Below are 21,082 nucleotides of genomic sequence, written 5' to 3' on the forward strand. Positions count from 1 at the left end.
TGGGTTGGTGGACAGTGAGGAGAGGGGCAGCCCCGTGCGGTGCCAGCGCCTCTGGCTCTGGGCCAGTCGGGCAGGTTGGAACCCCAGCTGTGGCCCCTGTGTGCGGGGTCGCGGGGCGGGGAGCAGGGCCTCAGGCAGGTCCGCAGCACGTCCATGCCTCATTTAACAAAGAAGTCAGAACCTACCAGGATAGGTTTTTGGGGTTTAAGGTTATAATCTATGTGAGGTATGGATATATGTGTACACATTTCTCCCGGGAGCAATGGTTCAGTGTTCAAAGCGACTTTATAGAGTGTAACTGCCGTGAATGAGAATTGACTGTGTGTCGCTACCAGGCCGTCTTTAAAGCCAGGCCTCCAGCCTACAGATGAAGCCTGCACAGCTGAGCTGGGGGCTGATGCCCCCCGGTAACCGGGGCTCCTCCGCCCTGCTCCCCGCCTCTCCTCTGTCACCCCCAGATGACCCAGCATCAGGGAGTGCAAGGCAGTTCTCCCAAAGGTTTTGGTACTAAAAATCTCAGCTAGCTCTAACTGTTAGATTCCTAAGCAGGTGACAGGGAAGTTTTACTTTCTAAAATTAATCTTCTAGCTTCCAAAGGAAAATTGCCTATTAAATGGATGGCTCCAGAGTCAATCAATTTTCGCCGTTTTACCTCAGCTAGTGACGTATGGATGTTTGGTGAGTATTTGAAAACTTCTGTGTTAGAATTACAGTTCACATATTCTCTGAGAGGGATTTAGCTCTGTCTGTTGTCAGAGTCTGTAGGTTGGTTTGCCTTTCCTTGCCTGGCCTCCCTCATTGCTCGCCCGTGCCCTCCTCGGTTCCTCAGACGTGGGCGTGTGCCGTGCGCCCAGGCGTGGCCCGCAGGCCCCAAGGTCCTGCCTCTAGCCCCTTCTCACTCCGCCTGCCTCCCTCTCAGGGAGGTGCTGTGTCCTCCCTTCTCTCCCGTCTCCACGGCCTCAGGCATTCCTTTTATGTGAGTGACGTAAATGGTTAACCTGTCCATGCGGTTCTGTGGTGGCCCCCAGATCCAGCATGTCTAAGATTGCCCTTCATCTCTGTTCTGGAATCTGACCCCTTCCTGACTTGTCTCAAGTCTTGGAAGCGTGAGCCTTCGTGTTCTGTAACTGCTGCTGCTCTGGTGTCCGCTGTGTCCCCTCCTTCCTGCTCCGAGTCCGTCCCTGTCGTCGTCCTCCTGCTCTGCGTTCTTGCAAAGCCCCCGGTGGAGCGAGAGTGTGGCTGTCATTCACTCTTCCGTACTTCCACTACCTTATCCGGATTTTTTAATCACTCACCTTTTTGGTGTGGATGACACTCCATCCCCGCCCCCCTTTCCTGGTGTTACTCCTTCTTTCTGGACACCTCATCCTGACACCTTCTTCTCCAGTTGAAACTCTTTTTAACCTTCAGGAAGAGGTTGGAAAGAGTTTCTTCATTCACCTGAAATATCTGCTCTGCCATGAAGCCCCATGTAGCAGGTGTGCCATCCAGACATAGACTCCCTTTCTCTGCTTTCCCAGCACTTTCTGTCGAGACACTCACGTGTAGATCTTGTGAATAGTCCTGTGTGCATATTTTCTGTGCCGGGTTTTAAACTACTTCCCAGGAGATGCCCTGTTAAGTTTATGCACCTTCTTTTTCCTATAAATAAAAATAACTTTATATACATGAAGTACGTGTTCTCATTTTTTCTTCTGCTTCCTTGCTGCTGACTTTCAGTAACCAGTTAGCGCCCTAACTGATATGATAACAGGTAAAGGAAGGAGTTCAGTAAAACAGGAAGTGGTGCGCCATGGTTGGAGAAGGTGCTGGAGTCCAGTTGGCTTCAGATCCCAAGACCTTACCTGTCAGCTTTGTGACCCACAGAGCAGGTTACTTGTCCTCTCAAGAGGATTTCACATTTCAAAGAGTCTAAGGTGCCTTTTTTTCACATTTCTGGAAGTAGGATCTGTCACAGATCAGTGGCATTTCACAGTTGGTGTTAGTCGGCGGGGGGCGTGTCATGTGGGTCCTCGCCTACACTCATGTAGACTGTTTTGTTCATATTGGTGCTACTTTCTTGTCCGAATGAGTTTAAAACCGCTCTTTGGTAAGAATAAAATAATTCTAAGAGGTAACAAAGGATCACATTATAACTTAGTGGGCAGCATATCCCCCCCTTTTTGGTAATATAAAATAATAGTGTCTCTTATAATCAGTGGCATCTCAGAGTTGATAAAATACAGTTTTTAAAGAAATGTAAGGTGTGAGAATTAAGGATAGTGTAAATTTCAAGGAAAGGTGCCAGAGACATATGAAGGTCTCAAGAAGTGATACCCAGTGTTGTTATTACTAATGATGTTGCCATAATTTCTGGTGAGAAAAGCAGAACTAAGGCATTATTTTTGTCATATACTCTTTACTTTGAAGTTGTTGGACTTTTGGCTAATTTCAGATCTAACTCACATTAATGTGATATAATGGCATAATGGTATGCCTTCCTCCTCTGAGGCACACAGCATCTTAGGTGCTGAAGATACAGAAAGACAGTCACAGCCCCTCTGCCCCCAGGACCCGGTGTATGGGGCACGCTTGCGGTGGATTAGACGGGAGCTTCCCAGGGGGCAGGGCAGGCAGCGCAGGAAACTCACAAAGGGACCTGGAAGAAGAGAACTGGTGGAGAAGAAAATGAAAGGCATCGAATCTAGAATTCAGCACAAGCCAAGTCACGAAGGAACGTGTTCAGGTGCAGATCTGAGTGGCCAAAGTGCCAAGTGATGGGAATCTGTAGAGGAATCTGAGTATTCTGAAAGCATAAGACTTAAGTTGCAGGGTTTTCTTTGTTAGGCTTCAAGCCAGCTGCTGTGATCATAAGCAGGTTGGACTAAAGTGGAGGGAAATCTAAAATTCATTCAGCTTTTTTTTGAATTGGTTCACTAAGCTATGCTATGAAATATCACTGTAGCTGGTGGGCCATTTTCTAGTGTAGCTTTCTTTAGAGAAATAAACCTCTTAGAAAAGTAATCGGTTTTTTCTTGGTAATACTATTTCATCATTTGCATCATACTAAATTAGTATTCCTGTTCTTATTTGATGACAGAGCTAACCGAATGCTGCTTTATTTGGCTGATGTGCCTGTAATCACACAGGTGGTTCTCTCATACGAACTATGAAGTTATTCCTGAAACGTGGGAATCGCACTCCTGCTGCTAAGTTTACCATTGTGTTTTCGTCCCCGCCTCACAGGTGTGTGTATGTGGGAGATACTGATGCACGGTGTGAAGCCCTTTCAAGGTGTGAAGAACAATGATGTGATCGGTCGCATTGAGAACGGGGAGAGGTTGCCCATGCCTCCGAACTGCCCTCCCACTCTCTACAGCCTCATGACCAAGTGCTGGGCCTACGATCCCAGCCGGCGGCCCCGCTTCACTGAGCTCAAAGCTCAGCTCAGGTAGGATGGGGGCCGGGGCCGGGGCCGGGGCCGGGGCGGGCAGGCCTCCGCTGCTTCTCCTTGGCAGGTCCTTTTATCAGTATGTCTGAGGCAAACCTGTTTCTTGGGCAAACGTAATTACTCCTTTATGGATTTGTATTTATTTATACATTGTTAGAGCCTTAAGAAGATTATGTCTTCAGGTCTTAATAAACTTCAAATTGTGATCAGGTGTCTCTGCCCTGACTGCTGACCAACGTGGCACAGCCCACAGGCTCCGCGTGGTCTAGTCCCCGCCCACTCCCCAGTCTCGCCCCACACCACCCCTTCCTCTGCTCCAGAGGCACCCAGCGCCTCTGCCTTCTCCCGCTTGCCCGCAGGGCGCTTCTCTTCAGTCTTTGGAGCCCAGCTCAGGGTTGCCTCCTGCAGGAAGCTTCCCTCATCTGCCCCACCCCCCAAGAGATAGCCCCTCCTATGGCACCTCCTCAGCGCTCCTGTTGTTGTAGCTCAGATATCCGCGTTACCTGTTCAGCTGCCGTTTTGTGACTCCTACTTCGTGCCGATGCCATTAGACCCAAACCTCCAGCAGCCCCCACTCCCCTGGAAGGAACACACGGACTTCTTAGTGTGCTGGGCCCCCCCACCACCGAGGGTCTGCGCAGAGCTGACCTGCAAGTGGCCAGACTCAGAGGCCTCGACAGGTGACCCTCATCCCGTCTTGCTCATTTCTGTAGGCCTGGGGCAGAGCTTAGGACCAGCACCTGGCCAGTGCTCCGTAAACGCTTGTCGAACTAAAGTCTAGATTGAGACTTAATACTTTAATCAACAAGATATTTTAGTATAATACATAACCAACCAGCCAACGCCATGGTTTAATGTGCTGTTTCATGTTTGGAGTACTCCCCTGATTTTATTTGAGTTTTTTTATTTGCTATATTTTCGTCTTTTTTCATAAAAATTACCAAATGTCAGGGTCCAAAAGCCCCCGGCAGCTCCTCTAGCCCACCCTTATCCCCCAGCACTTGAACCCTCTCAGCCTCACCTACCCTCCGGCAGCGCCACCTGCCCGGCTGACGAGTTTCCTCCAAGGAGAATGTTTCCGGGAAGGAGCAGGGCCTTAGTGAGAAGTGGGAGAGTTTCGTCCAGTCAGCAGCTGTTTTGCTAAGTGTCTCCTCTGTTCTAAGCTAGGTTCTGTGGGCCCAGCAGTGAGCAAAACACAGTCCTGCCCCCGGCGTTTGAAGTCCGGCCGGCCGAGGAGGTGGGGGTCGGCACCGTTGGCCGCACAGTGGCACCCCTGACGCTCCCCCTCCGGGCCCGCTTCCGGGCCGGCCCCTCAGGTCTTTCAAGACAGCTTTCTTCAAGCTGGAGCTCTCCAGGTTCTTAATCCTCATGCAGCTTAGTTATACCTGCTGTCCCTGTTGGAGCTGGTTTTCGAACATGCTTCGTTTCGTGTTTTGCTCATAAATTTTTTTGTTCCTCCTTGGCCTTTCCTCAGAATCTGATAGAGTCTGTCCATGAAACCCCCCCTCCACCTGCCCGCCTCCCCGGCACGTTCTCCCCGTCACTCTGGGTATCCGCCGGCTTCTCTCCACAGCCTCCTCCCCTCCCCTCAGTACTTCTCCTTGGTGGGTTGTCTTAACTGTTCCTGTGGCTTCGCTCGCCACCTCCGTCTGCCTTTTCTCACAAGTCCCAGACCTGTGTCTTCAGTTGAAGGACATCGTGTTTATCCTCAAGCAAAGCCGTGCCCATCTCCTCTTGCCTGCCTCTTGCCCCTCAGCTGTGTAGGTTACAGTGGGGCCTTTGTCTCCACCTGCATCCGGGAGTCATCAGTAACTCCTCGCCCGCCTGTGCCGGCTGACCAGCTGGGCGTCCTGACCTCAGTGTCTTCAGACCCACTCCCTCCTCCCAGCTCTCCCCACCGCCCTGCCCCGCCCCCGGCCCGCATAATTCATCAGTCAGCCTTACCAAACCGTCGAAGTGGGAGAGTAACTCCCTCGCTCAAGACAGCTTTCACTGGGTTCCTGGCACCCCCTGTGTTAGTTTGAGGCGTCCAGAGTAGCATTTAAGGCTCCTTGAGTTACGGCCAGTGTCTTTCCATCCCTTTCTCACACTGTGGCCAAACTAACCACACGCCTCCTCCAGGAAGGCCTCCTTCCGCACCTGCTGAAATCAGCCCTGCTGTCTTCCTCAGCCTCTTCTCCTGCTCTGCCCATGGGCTGTCCACAACTCTTGCTTCTTCTGGCCATGCTCTCCCTGTGGGCCGCAGATGGCCGCATCCCAGTCCAGTCAGCTCCCCAGACACTGAGCACCACGTAGCTGGGCCTGGTGCTGGTCACTGGGCAAGAGAACCAAACACTTTTCCTGCCCTCGAGGAGCTCACAGTCTAGTACGTCTCATCCCCTACTAGACTGAAGCTCCTTGAGGACAGGGATCGTCATACTCACCTCGGTGTTGCCCACACCCCCAGGCCAGGAGCTGGACCCAGTGAGGACCAGACAGCTGCTGAGTCCATGCTTAGCTCACACAAAACTCATGCTGACACTGGCTGGAGGACTGTTGCATTAAGGTGGAGTAGCTCCAAAAACTGTCCCAGATGAAGTCTTAGAACTAAATATAATTATTTTATACACACACACATATAAAAACATCATGTACCTATCTACAGGTGCTTTCTTGTGAACAATTAGTACAGATTATTGACCATTAGTTTGTTCTGTCTGTTTTGTATTAGTCAGAAATGGAGTTTAACTTTGTATTTGGAACATGTAGAATATGGCTACCAAATAAGCCAACTAAAATGTAACTTTATAATATAATACACTAGCTGCTTGGACATCTATATGTAACAATGTATCACAAGTAATTAAACATGTTCTTTATTGAGTTTTTAAAAAATTTTATTATATCCAAGATTCTAACAAAGTAATAAATTTTGGATAGCCCTTACCCCAGGGCACTTAAAAATGTTCCCAAATCCCATTCTCCTTGTCTATCTAAAGAGAAAATGCTGCAGATAGACTCAGTTTATTGTGGGCTCCACTCATCTTTGGCTGGACCACGTCTTGTTTTTACTGTATCGTAAGTTAAGAAAAGTGGCTCGGTGACTCTTGTTAGGCAGAGGGTTGTACTGGGATGAGTCAGTCTCTGTGACCACAGGGCCTGTCCTCCTGCCATCCTGTGTCCTTATTCATAGATGTGCCTCATTGAGGAGAATGAGGTTAACCTGTGGGCAGCCTAGTAGCAAGTGTGAGAAATTCCTCAATAGGAAATTTCTCATAACATGAGCTCTAGCATTTCGTACTGTGTGACTGACATGTTATAAGAGTGCACTGAATATTTTTTGAATGAAAAGTCATTTAATCCCTAGCTAGTCAGTTAATTCTTTGGTAGATACTGTGACGAGGAGACCGCAGTAAAACCTCTTGAGTATTTGCCCCTTTGGAGTTTATGTTCAAGGACAGTGTTTCCCAGCAGTGCTCTGCGTCATTAAGGTGTTCGTGCCATTATAGGAAAAGATTGTCAGTTTTATCTCGGCGAAACATTTTAAGTTAACCGGTGGCTTCTTAAATCCCTTTTAGACAAATGAGGGTAATAAATAAAATTATTGATTTAAATTTTGTACCCTAATTTTTGTATTTTTCTAACTTTTTATTGACCTGCAAAGATGTGAACATATAAACATGCCAAGAAGTAGACAGCTCACTGAATTTGCACAAATTGGGCCCATTCCTGTAACCAGCATCTAGAACAAGAAAACAGCACTGCCTTCACCCCAGAGACCCACGAGAGGCCCCTTTTCCAATTACTGTTCCCCCTCCAGGGATAACCACTCACCATAGACTGGTTCTGCCTGGTTTTGAACTTTATGTAAACTCTATAATTCAGTGTGTACTTTTTTGTTTATGGTTTATTTTGCTCAACATTTAGTTTGAGATCACCCATGTTACTCAGGTAGTTGGACTTCACTCTCGTTGCTGTATGTGTCCCATTTGCGAATATACCATAGTTTAGCCCTTCTACTATTGGTGGAAATTCAGATACTTTTCAACTTGGGGCTCTCAAGACTGCTGCTGTAGGGACATAACAGAAGTGTCATTGGGTGAGCATATGTACAAGAATGTCTGGTGGATGCGTATTCAGGCGTCCGCAGGTGTGCGCAGCTTTAGCTTTATGTACTGATAGCGCCTCTTTTCCAAAGTGGATGCACCAGTGCAGTGTCCCCAGTAGTGATGAAAGCTCCTGTTGCTCCAGCCATAGTTTTTTAAAAACCTTTGGAAATCGATCCTTGTTTCTAAGCATGCCATTTTCACATATGAAGGGTAGGTTAAAGAAAGAAAAAATAACGTTAAGTGGTATGTAAACAATTTACCTGAGGTTTTCTAAAGATCACTGACTTAGTAAGTGTCTGCCCGGAAGGCCCTCTGACCCTGAGCGCTTTAGGAAGCCCTTTAAACCAACACCATGTCCACTAGGAGCCAGTCTCCATCCTCTGCCGTCAACCTTAGAAATTACAACATTGAAAACCAACACTGACTGAGTGCTTTCTGTTGCCCCACCTGTGCCGTGAACTTTCACACATTATTTCATCTGAATCCTCACGGTCCTGGGAGATGTAGGTAATATCGTCATCATCAGTTTACAAATGAGGGAACGGAAACTAAGGTTAGGCAGTTGAGCTGGGGTCACAGAGCTGGGATTCAAGGCAAGCTCACCTGAGTCCAGGACACAAGCTGTCGACTGTCACGTTCTACACTTTGTTTGAGCCATGGCTAGACGTTAGTAAGTACTCTGATTACGATTTCGACTCGTGGGCAAGTTGTTAATATTGTTCAGTTAAAAAGGAAAAAGAAGAAAGAAAAGGGGGAAAACACATACTGTGACAAGGAATTCCTGCAGCTGGTTCTCTTACATTTGCTTGAGTGTCAACCAGAGAAAGTGCCCCAACAGAATGGCAGCGTCTCTGGCTTCGGCACAGAGGCCCCCCCACCCAGGGGTTCTGATGGGTGACATAGTTTCCACGCGTTATCGCTGTTTTGCTGTCACATCTTGAGTGTGTTGCATTTGGCTGCTGTGGCCCTCTGTAATTCCAGAGTTAGTGGCAAGCAGTTGTGGAAGTTTTCGGCGAGGCTGAGTCTCTCCAGGGGTACTTGAGGCAGCTAGAGGCAAGCCACGCCAGTGTGCGTTGGCCGGCGTCCGCACTTGCCTGCTGTGTACTCGTCCTGTCCCTGTGATACATAGCCTTGTCTCCAGCTTGGGTCTGGGGGAATTGTGGATGTTGTTTGTTATTATAACCTGATATCGTCATGTTTGCTTCTTAACTTTATCATACAAAGCTGGCCGTTGAGAAATCTGTTTGACCTAAGTTGACCTTGGGTGAGTGACTTAGCCTCCCTGGGAGAGCAAAATCACAAATCCTACCTGTCCTCTAGTTTTCAGGATTAGATAAAATCATCTCAAATGCATTTCGTTTTCATGCTCGTGGTGGGTACACACACTTGGTGGCTGCTCTGGTGGTAGCAGTAAAACAAGGCTTTTTCTGAACATCTGCAATAGGTACAGAAAACGATCAGCTACTGTTTAAAAAAACTGGTTCTTCAGATGTAAAAGGGGTAGCTATTATTATCCAGACACCAGAACGCGAGGCACATCTTTTTGACATTTTGTAGATGTCTTATGGACACCTTGGACAGGTTGTTTTGTTTGTTTGTGTGTTTTTTTGAGTCCTTTTTGATTCTTCTTTTATCCTAAAATGTGAACTCTAGATTTGATTAATAACATGAGGTTACTTGTGCTTCTTTGCTGTGCTTTTAAAGTGGTTTTGTATCTGCTCCCCAAATTCCTTTCAAAGGTGGTGTCTAAATTCCTCCTTCGTCATCATATCGGCATTTTCCTTCTCACTGCCGTCCTGTTGGGTCTTGGTGTCATCTAGAAGAGTAACCTGTTTCTCAATTACCCCTGTGTTTACATCTTAAAATGTTTGTTTGGTTTGGGACCTTAGTCTTCCCGGTAATAAAAAGTAAATAGTAAATCTAAATTTCATGGGAATTTAATGTAAAAGTTAAATTGTTTCCACTCAAATTTATGTCATAGCTGTTCTTAGCTGCGGGTAGCTCTTGCCCGTCATTGGACCCCCCCCCGCACACAGACGTTCAGACCTTTACAGGTGCATCTCTACTTTAGCTTCACCTCCAGAATTTGGTTTTATGTGAAGTAAACAAATTTCCGGTGAGATTTAAACTTAAATTTCATAAAAATTAGTCCTTTGTACTTACATGGCTTACCATGTACTTACATGGTAATCACGTGATTACCTTACTGATTTCACAATAATTCTTAAGGGTGAGGTACTGTTGCCCTTTTCACTTAAGGAACCTGAGGCTCAGAAAAACCCTATGACTTGCCCAGATTGTGCAGCTAACAAAGGGTGGATCCAAGATCCTGGGCCCTTTTCTCTGAAGTCCAGGACGACTGCTTTTTTCAGTCTCTTTATCACCGTATGCCCCTCCCCACTGAATGGGTTGCTGTCTGCCTCCGCCCCCTGTAGTTCTCCGCACTCTGCTCGCTTCCCCTCCCTTGTCTTATTTGTAAGAGAGGACTTTGACTAGATGAAGTTCACACTTCAGCTGTAATCCACATATTTACTATTTGAAGGTCACCCTCAGAACCCACAGTGAAATCCTCAGACTCATCCGGTAGCTGCTGTGATTCCTTCCCTTCAGTCCTGTTTCTGGCACCATTTTCCTTCTCTCTCTAGTTCTTCTTCATTCCCCTTCCCTGAAATTTGTCTCCAGGGTTATTATCCCTGACAACTTGGTGGAAGAGTGGAGTAGACATGAATGTCTGTCCTCCCCTCTGGACAGTGAAGGGGCAGAGGCTGTAGGTGGCCCGTCCCTCTTCAGGTTACAGAGGGACATGGCAGCGAGGTGGATGCAGGGATGCAGGCAACGAGTGGAGCAGCGCTGGCTCCGACTCAGCCCAGTCTCCGGGCACCCGAGCTTAGATGGGAGGGAGCGGCAGCCCCCGTGGCAGCGGGTCGGTTCTCAGTGAAGAGGGTTTGGTGCTGAGAAGCCACTGGCTTACCTTCTGCACCTCTTCCTCTCAACCCCCCAAATTTGCATTTTAGAAATACCTTTTGCATTATATTTTTAGTGATTGCTCCAAGTATTACATTATACATCTTTCACTTTGCACCATCTACTTAGAGTTAATAATTGTATTTCACTTAAAATGTGGAAACTTCATTTACCACCACCTTAGTCCTTTTTGTTCTAGATGTCGTGTATATTATATTCATATATGATCGTAACCTCATAAAATAAGATTACACTTTGTGTTTTTAATAGTATTTTGAGGAAAGTAAGGGGAAAATCTTTTATACTTAACCCCATACAGTGCTCTTTATTCTTTCCTAAAGATCTTTCTTCCATTTGGTTTTCCCATCTGTCTGAAGAACTTCTTTAACATTTCTTGTGGTGTGGGCCTGTTGATTAGTTTTGGGTTTTTGTTTTTGTTTTTTTTTAAATCTGAAAATGAATTGAACTTCATTACACTGGATATAGAACTCTGAGTTGACAGCATTTTTCTTTTTCTTTTTTTTTTTTTTTTCTTTCTTTCTTTCAGCACCTTAAAGCTTTCTTTCATTATCTTCTGGCCTGTGTTATTTCTAATGAGAAGTCACTGGCCTTTTAAATTATTACTCTTCTGTATGTAATGTGTCATTTTTTTCTGGCTTCTTCCATGATTTTAGCTTTGGTTTTCAGCAGTTTATAACTAGGATGTGCTTGGGTGTGGTTTTGTTGTATTGATCATATTTGGGCTTCACTGAACCTCTTGAATCTGTAAATGTATGTCCTTGACCATTATTTCTTCAGATATTTTTTCCGCTCCATTTTTTCTCTTCTAAAACTCCAGTTCCATGTATGTTAAATCTTTTGATAGTGTCCTTCAGGTTCCAGGGGCTCTGTTCTTTTTCTGTTTTCCCCCAGTCTTTTTTCTCTAAGTTCTTCAGATTGGATAATTTTTATTGATTTATCTTCAACTTTCCTGACTCTTCTCTCATCTCCATCCCACTGATCATCCAATCCTGTGGAGATTTTATTTCAGATATTTTATTTTTCATTAGAAATTTTCATTTGGCTCTTTTTTATACCTTTTGTTTCTCTGCTGGCATTTCCTATCTTTTCATTAACTATGACCAAATTTTCCTTTATGTCCTTGAATATAATAATAGCTCTTCAAAGTCCTTGCTTGCTAATTACAACTTCTGAGTCACCATTGGAGTCAGCTTCCTTTAGATTTCTTTTCCTCTTGAGAGTGGATTACATTTTAATGTTTATTTGTACATCAAGTGATTTTAGATTATGTCATGGACATTGTGACTGCTAGGTTGCAGAAACGCTGGATTCAGTATTATTCCTCTGAAGAGTGGTTGTTTGGTTGGTTGGTTTTAGCAGGCAGCTAACTTGGCAGGTCTCACATTGCAAACTCCCTCCATTCTGTGAGCTCGAATCCCGATTCAGCTGAGTTCAGCCTCAGCTGGGCTGCCTGGAGCCTGCCCTATGTGTGCATAGTACAGGGGTCAGCTGGTGATTCAAGCAGAATTTATACTGAGAATTTGAGGTACCCCTCCCTGGCTCTCTTCTTCCTGGGATTTCCCCCCTCACTTTCCACCAGCTGTGGTGACCCAAATTCAGTCCTCTGGCTCTTCAAACCAGTAAGACTGGGGCTGGCTTTCTGGCTAGTGGCCATTAAATTGGAGACTCACCCAGTGCCGTTCCCTTCCTCCGAGTGGCAGCTCCCTCCAGAGCCTAACTGCTTTGTGCTGTCACAGGGCTGTTTCTTCTGTCCTAGTCCGTAGTTGCTATCTTCAAGAGGATTGGTTAAATAGGAGCTTCTCGAACTTGCCAGAAATACAAAGAGGTCACCATTCTAAAGTAAGATTTAGTAGAAATCACTTTATTTCAAATAATTTTGAGATGTGTAACACCATAACCAAAGTGCGTTATTTCCTGCAGTTTGAGATACATGATAAGTAAAGAGAGATGCAGTTTTGTTGTATTCGTGAAGCGAGATGTTCCGTCTGCTGTGCGTGTTTATAAGAGAAGAAGGAGGGAGGCGTGTGCTGCAGCACTGGTCACTGCCCAGGGCAGTGGTGCCCTCCCAGCTTTGTCTCAAGCCTTGTTTTCTGCAAAGATACCAAGGGGGGTTGTTGGAGGGTCAGCTCCATTCCTTTGTGGTGAGGCAATGTTGGGTACTTAGAAGAGATCGTGTTTCAAAGCTGGCATTCCCATGAACTTGCCAAAACAAGCCATTTCCCTCGTGGCTTTTTGGCTTTTTTTTTTTCATCCAGTTTCTTGCTGCTCTTTCCCTGGGTGTTTTTCAAATTAGCCTAAGTAGCTATGAATCCAGACTGACTTTCTGTCCAAAGCAAATTTTGTGATGTCATCATTAAAGTATTATGTTTAGGTGATCAAAGTCCAATCCTTTTTTTAAAAGTTTTTCAAGCATAGAAGAAATGTAGTTTCAAAGAAAAGAATAGTATTACTATAATCATTCTCAGGAAAAATGCTACAGAAATGAAATAGATTTTTTAAAAAAATAAGGCAGGTAAAAGTACAGAACTAGATAGCATTTACTTAAAAGTCTTACTGGTTTTTTTCGCCTACTCTATTTCTCCATCCTAACAGTGGATGGGACAGGCAGTATCGTTCTCATTTATGAAGGAGGACACAAGTTGAAATGGGCCCAGCTGCCCAGCTCAGTGAAGGTGCTGCTCATAGCTGGTGCCCTTTCTGCTGGGACAGTGGGAACAGCTGGTCACCCACTTGGACTGATCGCCCCTGTCCACTCTAAATCTTGTCCGTGTTGGAGATTTGCTTCCGAATCTTAGCTTGGTACTGGAAACGAAGACACTATTAGACCACTTTATTGCTCTCCATGAAAATACCTTAGAAGTAAAATCACATCTTGTTGCCCCAGAACGGAAATTTAATGAGACCTCTCCATACCAGCTTGTGGAGCCCTGGAGACCAGGTTTCACAGGGAGGGGAGTGCCGCAGGCCGAGAAAAGTCGACGCGTGCTTACAAGTTTTTATGTCCTTTACTGTGAATTGATTACTTCGATGACTTTTTCTCCTAAAGTGAGGGAAGTAGTGATAAAAAATAAAACTAACATTAAATAAATACTCCTTTCCCCTCTTCCCAGTTCTCTTCCTAGATGGGGCTCGTGGATAAACAAAGAATGATTCTTACATGTTCTAACGTTTGTTAAATGAAAAGTCTCATGAGCTCTTATAGTTTCATCTCTGGTGAGTTTGAGACTTAAAAACCACCATCCCAGGAAGAAGCATGAGGGCTCATTGCCAGTTCACATTAGGCAGCTCAAAGCTTTCAAACAGAATGTATTGCTACTAAAAATACTCGGACTTTGGGAAAATATGTTTAAATTTGACCTCCTTGACACTCTGCACATTCCAGTTTTTTGCTCTGGGTTCCTCAGCAGCTGTAAAGAGGAAAGTTCAGAACTGTCTCCATGGGCACTCTTACTCCATCTATGGAAGAGCCTTCCCATTGTAAAAACAGATACTTCATGAGTTATTCATATTCTGCACTACTCTGAGCAACAAATTATGGTTTCTCCGAAGCGTTTTGACATGTTATTTTTTTTGGTGTGATACTGAGGAACTCGCTTCCCGCTTACCCCCCTGCGTTCCGTGTTTAGTGGTAGCAGGTGATGAGGGCCGAGAGGGAGGGTTCAGACGGTGAATCAGTGGTCAGAGAACAGTGAGTGTGGGCGAAGGGTCAGGGCAGGTGGAGCCCAAGAGGGTCTCCTTATGCGAGGGCCCTCCCATGACCTATTTGGAGGTGTTTGCGGGGAGCAGTAACCTTCAGGTCAGGGTGGCCCAGTTCACAAAACAGCCCATGTGAAATAAATTGCCTTCGTGAGACCTATTTAAAATAGAGTTCCATTGCCTTAAAGAACATGTCACGCTTGGCCTTCTCATAGCTTGCCTTTATTTTAATGATTTGAAGAAGTTAGAAATAAGGACAGTTTTTTTTACTTGATTTTTTTCCTGATTGTTATGGACTTTTCAGTTGTTTAAAACTACGCAATTTTTGGAAATTCTGACTTGGAGTCTGTTACTTGTTTTGAGGGCCAGGTGATTGAGAGCAGGGCGCTGGAAAGCTCCTAATCGGAGGCAGGCCTCTCTCAGGCCAGGGGGCCATCTGAACCCCTGCTCCCCGCGGCCTCCCTCCCGGCAGCCTGCACCCGTCCCCTGTGAGGCATGGGGAGGTGGTGACCAGTCTTCCTCACCAGCCAGTGCACGTGCTTGGCTGATGGTGGCTTCACTCTCCTGTCATCACCAAGGCAGACTGTGGTCCAGGGTCTGTGCTAGTTCTGGGCGCGTGGAAAGGGGCAGCTCTCAGCCTAGTGCGGGCAAAGGCCAAGCAAACAGGCTCTCGCACGCACTTGACCTGTGAATCGTGGGACCTGGGGCCAGGTTCCCGACAGCCCTGGCTCGGCGTGCATCTGGCCAGCCTCGAGGGTGCCGCCAGAGCCTGCACTGTTGTTAAAGTGTTGTGCTGTTTTCTCAGCCATGATCTTCTAGATGGAGGGAGAAGAAAAACGAAATCATATTTTGAGGAGGGGGTTGCTTTTCTCTAAAGTGCTGATGTGGTCATGGAGGGAAACGTTCCCTTTCCTTAAAAAAATGTAAAACAAAACTCCCATCTGTAGTAAGGGCTTGCTGACTCAGGGCAGTTACGAGATGAATTCTGTGAGTCCGCTGCTGCTGTAAGTTGCATGAGTGCAGCTGCGTGAGAAACAGCCTGCCCTCGCCTCCAGGCAGCAGGAATGTCTCCTGGAAACAGTCGAGCCGGATTCCCAGATTAGAAAGAAAGGCTCTGGGGCCGCTGACCTCACTCTCTCATGAGCTGCTGGCGCTGGGAGGTTCTCTGCTGCCCTCCACCAGGAGGCTGGGACTGGGAAGCCCCAGGACGCGGCGGCGGGGCAGCGGGCGGGCGGGCAGCAGAGGGCGGTGGCCGCTCCCGCGATGGCCCAGAGCCCAGGTGCAGAGCCCTGAGCAGCCTGGCGGGTAAGTAGCCGCGTGACCCCGTGCGGAGTTGCCAGTTTCAAGCCGGCAGGAGTTTCAGAAGTGCCTGTAGATACTGTTGCGTTTCCTTCCTTCCTGACGAGGCAAAGTGCCGGTTAAAGTGAAAGTTGGTAGGAGGTCGTGAGCCGTTTGGGGAGCGTTGGGCCGCATGGCTGTCTGGTCGGTTGCTGTGCTGATGTGGTGGCACTGTGGGGGCTGGGTCTGTGCTGTGTGGAACACTGCTCGGGGTTTGCTCGGGAAACTCTGCTGCTTAAAGGAAACAGGCGTCCAGACCGTCCCTCCGGCCCCTCTCTGGTTCCCCAGCTCCTCCTTGTGTTGCCAGCTGTCCTTCCCTTACCTGAGGCTGCGCCCCTTGCATCAAGGCTATTCTGGAGTCCTTGTGTGAAGTTAGAAACCCGATCCTCTTTCCCTTTCTTTATTGGCGTCTGCCGCCACCCCGCGGGGCTCCTCGGGTACGTCAGGGTGGGGTCTGGTGTGTGCGAGCTCCCCCGGTGTCAGCTCCCCTTACATACTGTGTTGTCTCTCTAGCACAATCCTGGAGGAAGAGAAGGTCCAGCAAGAAGAACGGATGAGGATGGAGTCCAGAAGGCAGGTCACAGTGTCCTGGGACTCCGGAGGGTCCGACGAAGCACCACCCAAGGTAGCAAAGGCCCCCACCCCATCTCTGGCATTATGCCTACTAACTTGGGAGGTTTATGCTGTAGGCAGCTGCTGTCTGTGGGGAGAAAACCAAATAGCGGGTTATTCTAAGAGTAATCACTGCAACTTCTGTTCCCTGTTCGCACTGCCGCATACCACCCCAACGTGCACCCGTTTCCCTAATTTGCGTTGCAGCTCTGAGCTGTTGGAAATCATGAGTGATTGGATTGGGCCTGACCTTCCAATCCCCCCTCCCCCCACCGCCCCCATCATCAGACTTAAGTGAGCATGCCCGGCTCAGGGAGGTTTCTCTCTGCTGGTGTCAGGGACCTTCCTGATGATCAGATAGACTATAACCAAGCCGAGAACGCTTTACGTTTTGCTTTATTTTGAAAGGGGTCAACTTCCACCTGACTCGGTTCCTTTTGGGTTTGGTTTTGTTTTGCTGAGAACCTGGTGCACATTTTCTGCCTTTTTCTCATCCGTGGCCAGTGGCTGGGCTGTCAGCGTGGGGAGGCCTGCCAGCAGCATCCCAGCCCTGCGCTCCATCCTCTGGCCTTCCCCTCTTGCTCAGCTGGGCGGGAGCTGGACACAGCTGGCCCTTAAACACTCGCCTCAGATGAGGATTCTTTGTTCTCCTTGTGCTTTTGACAGGATGGTATTTTCACACAGTGGCTTACTTGCCATGAATAATCCAGTTCAGATCATTTTCTGGATGGTAAATAGATAATAGGCTTTTTTGCAGTTAATAGTTACCTGCTACTTGATATTTGATTAGCTAAAAATATATTAAAGGAACTCTGACAATTCTTTACTTCATTTTCTTTTTGAAAAATGTTCAGAAATCTGTTAACAAAAAGTGCTATTTAAATATTGTACCCATTTTTTTAATCATGATGCCTGAAATCTGTTTTCTCGGCCATTGTTTTAAACTGTTACAGTAAATATTATTACACATAGAAAGTGAACACAGGTGACTGACCCGGTTTTTCAGAATTTTAGAGGTGAAGGGTTCTGTGGTCTGGCTTCCTCCACCAGTGGGAAAACTGAGCCCCAGAGAAGGAGGAGGGCCTGTGGTCTGTTCTGTCGGTGTTACTATGAGCTGGTTAGTGCTGAGACCACAACATTTCTCTGTGTCTCTCCTCGTGTTACAACAACAACGAAGTCCCTAGCTACCCACCAAAAAGCTATGCACCCCAGCATCTGCGGCCTCCACCTTGTATACACGGGTTTGCCTGTTTCCTCACTAACTACTGAGGAAGGGTCCAGCACCGGAGGGTCTTGAAGTTAATTTCTCAGGCCTGGAAACCAAGTGGATCTGTTCACAGGTGGCTCTGATGACCAGGTGGGTTACCTGCCTGTTCCCAGCCTCACTTTCCTCATCTGTGAAGTGGGGTACTAGTGTTCCCCACCTCTTAGGGGTGTTGTGAAGACCAAATGAGATAATGCATTCACAGCACTTCTTTTAGTCACAGGAGTGTAAGGAACTCTACATAGTTGGTGATTAGCACAAATGATGTGCTAATGCTGTGCACAGCATTCCCCTAAAACTCACAGAATTAACCTTTTCCATCTAAGCATGATTACGTATCTCAAGCTGTATGATTTTTAATAATTTTCAAAAAAAATAATTTTCACATGGCTGAGTTTTGAAGCCTATGATATTAAGTTCATGGGCGGAGATGGAGGTGGTTAGGCTTCTTTGTTTACAGAACAAAGGTGAGTTCTGCTTAAATTTTTAAACATCCTCACATTTCTTTCTTTAGGATGTTTTCAACGTGTATATTTTGAGGCTCTTTTCTGTAGTCAGAGATGGTTCTACCGTTCAGAATGGGTCAGCAGACTATACCCCACTGCCTGTTTCTGTTGATGAACGTTTTACCGCATGAACTGCCCCCTTGGCTCGTGTGTTGTCCATGGCTGGGTACCCTCTACACAGACGGACTTGAGTTGTTCCGTTACAGTATGGCTCAAAAAGATTAAAATATTTACTCTTTGGGAATTCCTTGGCGGTCCAGTGGTTAGGACTCCACGCTTTCACTGCTGAGGGTGCAGGTTCAATGCCTGGTCAGGGAACTAAGATCCTGCAAGCTGCACGGCGCGACCAAATAAAAAAAATATTTACTCTTTGATCCCCAAATTAAAAGGTTGGCAGCCCCTAGATTTGAAATCATTTATTTATTTATTTATTTGTTTATGGCTGCGTTGGGTCTTCGTTGCTGTGTGTGGGCTTTCTCTAGTTGCGGCGAGCAGGGGCTACTCTTCATTACGGTGTGCAGGCTTCTCATTGTGGTGGCTTCTCTTGTTGTGGAGCACGGGCTCTAGGCACCCGGGCTTCAGTAGATGCGGCATGTGGGCTCAGTAATTGTGGCTCGCGGGCTCTAGGGCACAGGCTCAGTAGTTGTGGCTTAGCTGCTCCACGACACGTGGGATCCTCCCGGACAAGGGCTCGAACCCGTGTCGCCTGCATTGGCAGGTGGATTCTCAACCACTGCTCCACCAGGGAAGTCCCCAGATTAAAATTTTAATGGGTAGAGGGAATTCCCTGGCAGTCCAGTGGTTAGGACTCAGGTCTTCCATTGCCAAGGGCCCAGGTTCAATCTCTGGTCAGGGAACTGAGACCCCACTAAGATCCCACAAGCCGCGCAGTGCGGCCCAAAAAAAAAAAAAAAAATTTAATGGGTATAAGATCACCTACATTAGTATATATATGCAGATGCTGGATGTTTTCATTTCTAATAATGTAAATATTGGTAGATATATTCCAGATAAGTAAAGGCTCGTGGAGTCCTCAGTAATTTCTGAGAATGTAAAGGGGTCCTGAGAATAGCTGCCTCAGCATAGCGTTTCTCAGCCCTTATCAGACCCAGCATTCCATTTATATAAAAAATATTTTATAATGCCCCATTTACTAATCCTGAGATAAAATACATAGGTTATAAAATGACTTAATAATTTCAACATACCAATACAGCCAAGAGACTGTGAACTGTACAGGAGAAATAAAAGTAACTTCTAATAGCATTATGCACACACCTGTATAAAATACTCCGGTATAGTTATGCTGGGAGGTGTGGTGGAGGAGCCAAGTGCCCGCACCTGTGTGTGGTAGGCTCGCCCTGGATACAGCAGCTACACTCGCAGACCCTGCAGCCACAACTGACTGTGGATCTCATTCGTCTTGATGATGTGATTTTCTAGAAGGGTGAAAAATCTTGGTAAAGTTCAAACGAAACAAAGTAAAATTGTCCATCAGTATTCACAGTAGTTGCTCTTCTGGAAAGTTCAGTGTCTGATAAACTATGCAAAATATCATCTGTGTTTGTATGTCAGACAGAGTTGGTTCTCGGTTCAGACTACAGGGCTCCTTGTTCTCGTTTTACCTGTGTAAGGTGGAGAAAGATGCGAATGTAGCACAGGCCCTGCTGTTCAGCCCCACTCTCCCTCCCACCTGCCTGCCACCCTCAGTGCCAGGCCCTGCAGGCAGCAGGAGTGCGCTCTCAGTACCCTAGGCCCCCATCGGGGGCACTGCCATCCAGCTGAGGACCACGAGTGTAGGATGTGTTGGGTTTTCCTTTTTCTTCCTCCTCACTTGGGAGGCTTTCGACAAAAACTCCCCCAGCTCCATCGTTTGCTTCATGAAAATCCAAGTTTCTGCCTTTGAGGAAGAGACGCAGTCAGCCTGCTAACTCGTACTTAGTAGCAGGCGACACGTCTGGATGCCTCAGTCCAGCTCAGCTCATTCGATCTTTGTGGCAGCCCTGTCCCCACTTCGTTGTCGAGGCACGGTGGGCAAGTTGCCCCGGCCCAGCACTGGCCATTTCCTGGCCTGCCCTCTTGGCCGCCACGCGGAGTCCGTACTTGTAGAGGAGGAAAACAGAACTGTTAGCAGTACGCCCGTGCTCTCCACAGCGGGTGGCTAACAAAGTTCCATTTTGTGGTATTCTTGGTGCAGTAGTTTCATCTTCTGTAAGACATGTTTTTATATTTTTATCTGTTATCTTTATTTTGAAATGGAACCTTACAAGTGTTACCGTTTGCTACCCATGTAAGTATTTGAGCCACTGGAGGATGTTCTGTGGAGATTTTGCCGTTCTTTGATCGTTCCTTTTGTAATTCCCCTTTCATTTGGTGAGTCACAGTGTGCTTGTCGTAGAGTAGCAGCACAGCACAGCAGTCTCTGGAGGCGGGCAGTTCTGCCATTACCAGCTGTGCAGCCTGTTCGCATCGCCTGACCTCTCTGAGCCTCTGTTTTATCCTCTGTAAAATGGGGTGATAATACTTCTTTGTACCATTGCTCTCAGACTTCTGATTGTACATACAACACCTAGCTCTACACATAGGACACATTGAGTAAAAGTTCTTATTTTTGCCTGTGTTACTTACCTGCCACCTCCAAAGTGCAAGCCAGCAGGCACAGCTGTCCACCTGTCAGATAGCTGTTAATACTGTCCTAATTCCTGGGTCTGCACCCTCCCATACTTGGACTCCAGGAAGCCTTTGCCGTACGACCATGGTAATGCATACATATTAACACACACCTTTAAAATGGCTGTTGCCACTGAAATGTCAGAGTACAGAGATAGTCAAACATTTTTGCCTCTTTTTAACCACTTGTTCAAATGAAACCTTTAAAAATATAAATCCGAAGAGTAGTCCCTAGGGTCATGGAACAAAATTGCCACCCTAGCACACAAGCAAAGCCCGTGACTCCCCCTCATGCCCTTCCCTCTTTCGGGGGGTCTTGGGGATCCGTCCTCACATTTAGTTAAGTTTGGAGTAGACTGCACCTGGGGGCTGAAATGCGACAGGGCTAAAGGGGTCGGGGAGCCTTCCCACCCTCAGAGGCTTAACAGGCCCGCACAGTAGGGCGGGAGCAAGTGCAGGGGTAGCTGCAGTGCACGTGCTCGGAGGAGAGCAG

General features: G+C 47.0%; 1 protein-coding gene across 17 annotated transcripts in view; it reads left to right on the plus strand.

Annotated features, from left to right (window-relative positions):
- PTK2 (protein tyrosine kinase 2) overlaps positions 1-21,082 on the plus strand; it is a 262,791-nt gene that overhangs the window by 206,819 nt on the left and 34,890 nt on the right. For 13 of the 17 annotated variants that reach the window (XM_028500330.2, XM_055091097.1, XM_055091098.1 and 10 more), the window contains 3 exons: positions 589-678; positions 3,226-3,430; positions 16,051-16,162. In XM_028500330.2, the coding sequence (XP_028356131.1) occupies positions 589-678; positions 3,226-3,430; positions 16,051-16,162 (407 nt within the window). Of the gene's footprint in view, positions 1-588; positions 679-1,096; positions 1,640-3,225; positions 3,431-15,354; positions 15,505-15,543; positions 15,633-16,050; positions 16,163-21,082 lie in introns of those variants that run through there. The other 4 variants (XM_055091093.1, XM_028500348.2, XM_055091101.1 and 1 more) reach the window with 4 other exon arrangements.

This window comes from Physeter macrocephalus, chromosome 15 (genome assembly GCF_002837175.3).
Source record: "Physeter macrocephalus isolate SW-GA chromosome 15, ASM283717v5, whole genome shotgun sequence".
NCBI lineage: Eukaryota > Metazoa > Chordata > Mammalia > Artiodactyla > Physeteridae > Physeter > Physeter macrocephalus.